The 9,903-nt window shown below is 43.7% G+C and overlaps 1 protein-coding gene across 1 annotated transcript in view; it reads left to right on the forward strand.

Moving 5' to 3' along the window:
• The window catches only part of CCDC160 (coiled-coil domain containing 160), an 8,554-nt gene extending 1,187 nt beyond the window's left edge, over positions 1-7,367 (forward strand). The window contains exon 2 of the mRNA XM_018565400.1: positions 6,523-7,367. Within this exon, the coding sequence (XP_018420902.1) occupies positions 6,527-7,366 (840 nt within the window). The 5' untranslated portion in view covers positions 6,523-6,526 and the 3' untranslated portion in view covers position 7,367. The remainder of the gene's footprint in view (positions 1-6,522) is intronic.
• Positions 7,368-9,903: the final 2,536 nt, after the last annotated feature.

Below are 9,903 nucleotides of genomic sequence, written 5' to 3' on the forward strand. Positions count from 1 at the left end.
TTGGGAGCGGAAATTGCACTATGAATCCTTCAGTGTGAATGGGGTCTGAGCCCACGCACATCACAAGTTTTCACCATCCCATGCTCACTCCTGTACTGCGCGATGGCATGGTGACAGATTGCATTCATCAGACTGTGACCTAATTTCTGCACTGGGAAATGCTGGAAAGGTGCATGGGGCTCGTCCTAGAGTTAGATTATTATTATACAGGCTGTATATAGCGCCAACAGTTTGCGCAGCGCTTTACAATATAAGGAAGACATTACAGATGTGTCTATTTGTGGCTTTCATCGAGCATTCACTGCCATTTAAAACACACGGAGATGGAAGATTCACTGGCAGAGAAGGTTTGCTAAATATCAGATTCACTGCTTTATAAATGTGCTCTAAATTGTATGTAACAATGAACTTCTCATATTTGCTCCCTTTTGGTCTGTTTATTATACCATTGGAAGTGTTTTGTTATGTTTGTTGTATAAAGCTGGCCATACACTGTAATATTTTCTTCATTCACCCACGGGCTGAATGCATTACAGATTTCTTCATCAATGCTTACGAGCACTGATCGGGGAATCTCCCGCTGTCTCCTGTATTTTGACAGCAGTCCCTGTCAGAATACCTAAACAGAGAAGAGCCGGCAGCTCATTGGCTGCTTGCTCTGTTCATTCAAAGATTTTTGATCAGGGATGCTGGCCGAAAAGGGAGCCGAAAGCAGCACCCACTGTGCGAATGGTTAACCGGTGAAAATTGCATGGCCACATTTAGTCCCAAAAAATCCCAAACTGTTGGATCATGTCAGAAATTCAGTCCTTTGCACTTCTGTATTATGCCAATGAGCCCCCTAATTCTTGGGCAACAGAATGATTAGCCTTTATGTTGTAGAGATCTCAGAGTGGTAGTAGCTGAGTAAAGAAAAGAAAAGACGCTGGGCAGGGCTGACACCACTTAGTCTACTATAGTGCTGTGTGTTGTCAGCCCACAATAGGACTTTAAAGCTGAACACATTTCTGGTTAATCATCCAGTATTCTTTGTACTTGCAGGTTCTTTAAAGGGATAAAGCACAGGGAAAAAGGTATGTATTGCAGAGATGTACTGCATATGTTGTTTTTTTTATGTTGACACACTTCATCAGGCATTGGGCAGACACTGTTGCTTCACTAACAGCCCACCATGAATGTAATAGATGTTGCAGACATGTGACCACTGATTAAAGTACAAAAGAGCTTTTGCATGTCATGTGACCTGGAAATACTTTTTTTCAAAGACATTATTTAAAGTAGATGTAAACCCGAACTGAATGATGTTTAGCTTGCTAAAGCGCAGTGCACGATAGACAATTGTTAGCCAAAATTACTTTCTGTCCTTTTATTGCATCTTAGTGACTCGATCTCCTCTAGCCTTTTTGCAGCAGCTTCCTGTCTACATGCATGTAATGTATAGATGGCTGCAAGGCATTTTTCTGGCACAGGTTTCCTGATGGTGACAACAGTGAACCATTTCTGTGCAATGAGTGTTGGCACAGCTGCCTGTAGTCTCCACCTGAATGCATATGGCAGGGTGACAAGGCAACAGCACAATAGTGCTTAACACATGGCCCACCGGCTTTGTGTGTGCAGCCCGCCGTGTCCTGGGCTGGGTCTGCCACCTGTTAAACACCAGTGGGCAGTTTGCAGAGTAGCGTTGGGGTTCCGGGTGTTGGAACACTGTCTGCATTCCAGCAACCAGCACTGAAAGAACACTTGTAGTATTGTCAGGCATAGTGATCTCTGCCTGACATTACTAGTAGTGTTCTGACCAGATGGCGGTGAGAGAGAGAGCGCGTCGCAGGATTTAGGTAAGTACTGCCCACCAATGCAGGGGTGGAGGGAGATAACAGCGCTGACCAAGAGTGCAAGGTGGGGAGGGGGGAAGTCGTTAACATTTCCACTGGCTAGCAATATAAGGTGGGGTTAACAGCACTGCCACTGACCATCAGTGAAGGGAAGTTACTAGTACTGACACAAATTCTGGGGTCTCTTATTGCATCTACTAACACCAATGCTGGGGAATATAAGTGCGGTTACTGGCACTAACTCTAATGCTAGGGGTTATTATTGCGGCCCCTGACACCAGTGTTGATGGTTGTTTTTGCGCCCCCCTAATACCATTCCTGTTGGTTATTATTACGCCACTGATACCATTGCTGGGGGTTATTATCCCAGTCAGTGACAACATTCCTGGGGGTTATTATTCCAGTCAGTTACCCCATTCGAGGGGGTTATTACACCAGTCATTGACACCATTCCTGGGGGTTATTGTCCCAGTCAGCGACACCATTGCTGGGGGTTATTATCCCAGTCAGTGACACCGTTGCTGGGGGTTATTATCCCAGTCAGTGACACCATTCCTGGGGGTTATTATTCCAGTCTGTGACACCATTCCTGGGGGTTATTATACCAGTCAGTGACGCCATTCCTGGGGGTTATTATCCCAGTCAGTGACACCATTCCTGCAACCGAAATACACTAGGCCTCACTTTCACATACGTGCAAAATCCAGATAAATTAGTATTCTTAGATTTGGAATTATCCTCTGACGGCAATGCCATTACCACCTGCAATCACATAAAACCCACCAGCGGCAACTCGTATGTACATTTCAACAGTTGCCACCCCCCCCGATGGCTTCAAAACATCCCCAAGAGCCAGGCTAAAGCGGAACTGTTCCAGATTAACAGATTTCACTGCACAAAGCAAACTACTCGCCAATAAATTCAAGGACAAAGCTTATCCAGAAACACTCATCCATAACGCATACCCTGGGTCTCCCGACCCGGTCAGTTAGCCCACCGAGTGTTGCGCCCGTATGGGTTTTTTTGTTTCAGGATCCCAGTCAGTGACGCCATTCCTGGGGGTTATTATCCCAGTCAGTGACGCCATTCCTGGGGGTTATTATCCCAGTCAGTGACGCCATTCCTGGGGGTTATTATCCCAGTCAGTGACGCCATTCCTGGGGGTTATTATCCCAGTCAGTGACACCATTGCTGGGGGTAATTATCGCAGCCACTGGCACCAAAGCTGGGAGTTATTATCCCAGTCACTGACGCCATTTCTGGGGGTTATTATTGTGACCACTGATACCAATGCTGGGGGTTATTGTGACCACTGATACCAATGCTGGGGGATTATTGTGACCACTGATACCAATGCTGGGGGTTATTATTGCGACCACTGATACCAATGCTGGGGGTTATTGTGACCACTGATACCAATGCTGAGGGTTATTATTACAACCATTGACGCCAATGTTGGGGTTGTTACTGCGGCTTTGTGATCATGTGAACATGCGTCAATAAAAGACATGCTTGCATCACTATTGGCATGTTGGTGACTTTCCCTGATCTACATTGTCTGCAAATGCGGCGCCAACGACCTGCCACTGCTGCACCCAGCACTTTGGGATATTTTTATGATCAGGAGTGTGATGGGACTCACACAGTTACTGCGGCCAATGACACCAATGCTAGGGGTTGTTATTGCGACCACTGACACCAGTGGTGGGGGTAACTACTGCAGCCACTGACACCAGTGATGGGGGTTAATATTACTGCCACCAATAATAAGGGATATTTTATGCTCGCTTTCTCTTCAAAGCCTTAACAATGATCCAAAAAAGGCTGAGCTAAGAATGAGTATTGGTTCAATTTGTGTTAGTGGAAATGAATAACAGACTATTTGCTACAAAGGTAACTATATTGTTTTTGGGTAGATTTCAAGTTTATATGTTCAATGGTTTTACATGTTTTGCTTTGGTTTTTTTCTACAACAAAATACGATTTTTGTATTGAAAAAAAAACAAAACAGTGCCGGTTGCTTCTAGGTACTTTTTGTCTGATTCGAATTGTAGATTGAGTATTATCAAGCATAAGTCACAGGGATGGAACCATGATAAGTCATCAGCTTTCAGCTGCACATTAAAGCCTTTAGGGCTTGTTTATAGTTACACCATGTCCGTTGAGCTGTGTTTACCTGCGCACCACGGCACGTGTTTGGTATGAAAAGGGCACATAGAAAGCCAAACGTTCCTATGTGCCCTATCCACACCATAATACATGTGTGATGGTGCGCAGAAAACCGCAGCTCAGCGGACATGGTCTGAACAAGCCCTGTAGGAGCTGAACAGTAGACGCTGCTATGCCCAAAAAAAGACAAAGGGCAAAGAAATAGTCACCATTCTTGGCTGTAGGCTTTCTCCAGCTGCTCCAGCAGTTACCTCATTACTGTCTTACGATGCCTTCTTTCGCACTGTGTAATTGTGTGGAGGAGGCTATCTTTGTAGGGGAAGGATTTTTCTTTCTCATGTCAGAACTGCCCCTCTGATGGTAGAGGAATATTCAGTAAGCAGCAGGAGAAGTGCAGAAAGCACAGATCCAAAGGATGAACAAAGCAGGGAGATCCTTGCAGAGCAGATACTCAGATACAGGTTAATCTCCAGCAAGGAGAACAGTGAGAAGTACAGTAGTGACATCACCAAATCGCACTCTAAATTTCATGAGACCAGCAGTCGGTGGCAGCAGTGCCTTATATCTTATATGGCGGATATATACTGTAGATATATGGCTATAGGCACAGTAAATTTCTAAAGGCCCTCCTCTCTCACAAATTGAAATCTGTCAGGTGTGACTGATTAAAACCAAAAGACATGCAGTTAATGTACCTTGTCTCAGCAGTCCTTCACTGTGCATGTAAAATGTAAAAGTCTCACCAAAAAATACTCTCAGATTGATTTTATAGTAATAAAGCTGGATATACGCTAGTAGATGTTTGTACAAATGTTAATACAAAAATCTCATTAGAGCCTTTGATAATGCCATCAAAGACTTGTAACATGTAGTTGATGGTCTTGCTAGATGAATTTTGATCTAATCTCCAACTTGCTTGGATGATGAGGAAAATAAACTTCAGTCATGTACCACTTTCATACTGTGTTTGGTCCAATAGCTGTATATAGTGCAAGTTCTGAATACAGCATGCAGTGTAACCATTTATTTTGCAGTTCTGGCATCCCTGTCCAATTTATCACTCAGCATAGCTGCTGGATAAGCATACCTCTTGCCAGTTTTTATGGATGCCACTCTAGGGGATGTGCTAGATTGCATCTGATGTGCAGTATTCTGCATTATGGTTGTGTGGGCTTGTGATAATGGACTAAGCATTTTTAATCCGTTTGCCACAGATTGCTGTTCCACAGCTATATATGGATTTCAAGAGAACTGACTCCGCTAATATGTGAAAAGTAATCAAGGCGTGGCTCTCCACTGATAGCTTATACATTCTACATGGGTTAAAGGGCATATTTAACCCTTTTGCTGCTAAGCCTTCTGGAACACTTTACACCTCAGCTGGCCACACCATTTTTGCAGTTTTTCCCATTATTTTGATTTTCTATGGCTGCGTTGCTAGTGCTTGTATAAGAAACCCCCCCAACATATTTTCTGAGAGCGCAGGCCCAGTAGAAAAAAAAGATGGTGTCACTCATTTTGTAGGCCATGTGATATGCAAATGTTTGTCAAATCAATATTAAACTGATAAAAATATACAATTAAATGGATAAAAGCACACTAAAATCAGTATCCGTGCACAGAAAAAAAATTATTTTCCGACTAGATCTAAAAGACAAACTGTATTGAGTTAACAAATATTTGTAAATTTTAAATTGCGCCTTTTTGCGAAATGGTAAAAAAATCAAGTATCGCCAAACTGTAATCAAGCAACTTATGTTTAAAATCGTTTGTGCGCTGTGCTGGTGTATGTGTTGTGATAAAATGATACAGACATACATTTAATTGCAACACAGCGTGTCACAATGAACAGCATTGCGTCACAACGCTTTGTCACGCACTGCCACCGTTAAATCAGACAGTCCGATTGGAACGGAGGAGTGGGGAGTGATGAGGGGTAGTCCCTATTTGCTGCCTGACGCCGGGGTGGGGGTGCTGGTGATGCATGTTCTGGGAGGGGCTGTAATACCAGTAGTACACGCTAACCCTCAGTCTGGTGCCCCAGTTCACTGACGTCACTGGTTGCCCAGTGTTGTGTGGGGCGCCGGCCTGAACATCCAAGGTTGCAAAGAGCTGGGCAAGGGGTTGCGTATGGCCCTTACACATCTACCCGCCCAGCTCTCAGCAACCTGGGATGCTCTGGCTAGCAAGGGGGTGGCAGGCACACTGCAAACATTGTGCAGCAGAACGGTCATGCAGCTCTGCCTGCCACCCTCCCCTAAGTGACCTAAAGAGATGCCGCCTGAGGCAACAACCTCAGGCTGCTTCATTATAAGGACAGCCCTGGGTGTGATCTAAGGAAATACTTACTATTTACCTCTTTTAGCATATATGTGAGAGGTCACCACCCTACTAAGAAACGGAGGGAGGGTATACTGGGAAAAAACACCCCTTTTTTAATTATTTTAAAAATAAGGAATACTAGAGGCATATTTATAAATAAACTCTTGATTTACATTACCTTTCTGGTTTTGTTCCTCAGGCTCATGGAAGATCAGAAGAAACACTGGGTTGAAGAGTTATTCACCCCACGTTTCACTGCACAAGATTTGTTCTATGAGACTTTTGAACCAGATCTTCTGCTGTCAGAAAAGTTGGCCAAGGAGAGGGCCAAGGCAGTGCAAGGGATCTACCAGGCTTCACTTTGTAAACTGCAAGCAGATGAGAAACTGAAAAGAAAAGAGACTTTATGTAAACGGATCACTCAAGATTACGAGTCTTCTGCCCAGAAAAAACCCACAACAACCCAAAGTTCCACCTGTGCAGCCTGTCAGAAATTAAACAGCAATTCTACTGATACTGTTGGTGACAACAAGTGTATCTGGAGTGAACAAGAATTAAAACTTTTAAGACATGAAATGAATAAAACACATAGCGAAGGAACTCAGCTAAAACTGCAGCTTGATGCTTACAAGCTTGAACTTTCTCAACTAAAAGCCAAACAAAAGGAGACCAAGCGGGAGTTAGAGGCTGTCAGAGCCGAGCTGGCTGCATCCAAACGGTACACTGAAAGTAAAAGTGTTTTACTAAAGCAGATGCAGAAAGAAGGTGCAAAAAAAGATGCCGAACTTCAGTTTTTAAAAAAAGATCTGCAAGATAAAACTTTAATGGTGCATAACCTTACAAACGGTTTACAGAAAGCCAGAAAGGGAATGCAGGACCTGCAGCTGCAAAATAATGACTTGGAGTATGAATTAAAGAGTTTAAAACAGCAACAGGGATTGGAAAATATATTTGCTGTGGAGAACATGAAACTGAAGTTTAGCAGAAAAGTAAACAAGTTACGGAAGGAAATCGATTCGATAACATCAGAGACAGAAAAATGAAAAGATCCGGTTACTATAGATGGCTCTGTTAAGTGAACCTGTCAAGAAATCCCAAAATCACTCCTCAGCCTGTACTAGGCCCCCTCTGGTGTCTACACTTTTGCCACCAAATCCCCACCACCAACCCCTTCCCATACTTACCTAGTCAACAATTGCACACTAACAGGCATGGCCACTGCTCCCATGTGACTGTGTTGGGGCCTGGTGATTGGCTACTCAGGTCCCAAGTGTGGCAATGTGGGGAGGCACGTGGCATGTCATCTGCTCCTTTCTACCAGGAAAACCTTGGAAGTACTGGGAGATCAGAAATGTGACGAGCACAAGTGGCAGTACTGGGATTTTTTTTTTTTTTTTAAATGGATAGGTTTTCTTTAAGCTTCCCACGGACACAGTGTAGCGATGAGCACTGCAGTTTCGCTTTAACACATTATATGTATATCTGTCAAAGCAACTGGACTTATTGTATTTCTCCTGAAGACGTTTCACTGGTCATCTGACTAGCTTTCACAATTCTGAATGGAGAAAGCTAATCGGATGATCGGCAAATTGTCTTAAAAAATATACAAGTCCAGCTGCTTTGATTTATTTTTACAGATATACCATGACCTGGATGAATGAGAACTTTCACAGACTCATTCTATGTACTTCCTGCAGTCTTTTCTGAAAATATTTCCTGGAGTTCTTCTTTAATAGAACAGTAATTCTGAAATGTAAACTGGCATGATGACAAATGTTTATGGTTACACGGATTTATTGCGAAAATGACAAGTATGCGTAAAACATACCAATACATTGAGAAATAATAAAATGATCTTGAACCAGTAAGTACGGTATAATTAGTATTGAGCAAAATGAATGTCCTTGCAAGTGTTTGTTTGTTCATCAGCTTATCACATTCTGCAGACAAAGCAGAACCTAAAAGATTGTTATTAGCGACAGCCTTGATATTTCTCCTTTAAGTTTGGATTCACACCAGCAAGCTGCTCTAAATGGCTGCTGGTGTGTGGCGAGAGAAAACGTTCAAATGCGCTGATGTTGGCACATCGCACCACCCAGTGCTTGGAAAAAAGAAAGTACCGAATGCTGTACTTTTTTTCAGCACGCACCACTGCAACACTTTGGTGTAAATGGAGACAGTTGAAAACAAGGCTATTACCTTGTCAGTGTGCTGGGACTGAGATGCAAAAGATGGCCAGCGCAGCCCCAACACATCTGGTGTGAATTGGCTCGGGAGACTTAACTCCAAATCAGCATTGCTTTGGATCTAAAAGCTGAATTTCAGCCAGACAAAAAGATGAAATGAATGCACCCAGGTATGTATTAATGATTCAAAGCAACTCTATCTATGGCTTACAGCGATATCTCTGCAAGAGAGTGAAGAACGAAGTTGCCACCCGCCAGAGAACCAACTATTCATCTTCCTCTACTACAGGTTGCAGCTGTGACATGGTTTTAGGGCTACTTCACACCAGCCACAGTGTGTTCTGGCCTGATTGGGGACAGATTGCACTGGATTACATAGCGCTGGCTCACTTTGTGTTGGGGCGTAGTGGTGCATTGAACTCAATGGCACCGCAGCCACGCCCTCTGGCCACAATGCGATCGGCTGCATGAGAACGTGTGGCACATCAATGCCTGCGTTCCAGTCCGGTCAGAGAAAATGGTGCTTGCAGCATTTTTTCTAACCGGAACGCAGGCACTGATGTGCCACGCATTTTTCATTCGGCCAATCACACTGCGGCCAGAGAGCATGGTTGTAGTGCCATTGAGTTTAATGCACCCCCACGCCCCAACACAAAGTGAGCCGGCCGCAATCAGGCCAGAACACACTGTGGCTGGTGTGAACTAGACATAAAACCATGTCACAGCTGCAACCTGTCGTAGAGAAAGATAAATAGTTGGCTCTCTGGCGGGTGGGCAGTTCATTCTTCACTCTCTTGCAGAGATATCGCTGTAAAACAAACAGAGCGACTCTAGCTAGTAAGGCCTTGTTCACACCAAATGCAGAGCAGATCCGGTCAGGTTTCTGCACACGCAGTGCATAGCGTTGTGCTGTGTTTTTGATGCGTTCCGGGCCGGTTTTGGTAAAAAAAAAGTTTAACATGGGCTTTCAGGCACTTGCATGCGTTTTTGATGCGTTCCAGAGCAGGTAAAATAGGGCTTGCCGCAGTTTTTTCACTTGTTCTGGATCTGCACGCTGTGATGTGAACTGGAGGTCAAAATACCATAGGAATACATTGGACGCAGGTTTGATCCGGTCTGCACCTGCTCTGGTCTGGATCTGCTCCGCGCTTGGTGTGAACAAGGCCTTAAGGTACCAATTTTATTCTGTGTCCTGTATATAATGATACAAAATCTGTTTCTGGTACAATGCATGGTGACATTATTTCTAGATGAAATAAAGGTGTGTTTGTAAATTTTGTGTATTTGTATTATTTCCCAAAAAAAAATATTGAAATTGTAAAACGTATTTGCAAAACAAAAAAATGTGAAATAGCCGAGGACAGAAACAAGTGAATATACAGCTAAAATGCATG

This window comes from Nanorana parkeri, unplaced genomic scaffold (assembly GCF_000935625.1).
Source record: "Nanorana parkeri isolate BGI_ZX_2015 unplaced genomic scaffold, ASM93562v1 scaffold841, whole genome shotgun sequence".
NCBI lineage: Eukaryota > Metazoa > Chordata > Amphibia > Anura > Dicroglossidae > Nanorana > Nanorana parkeri.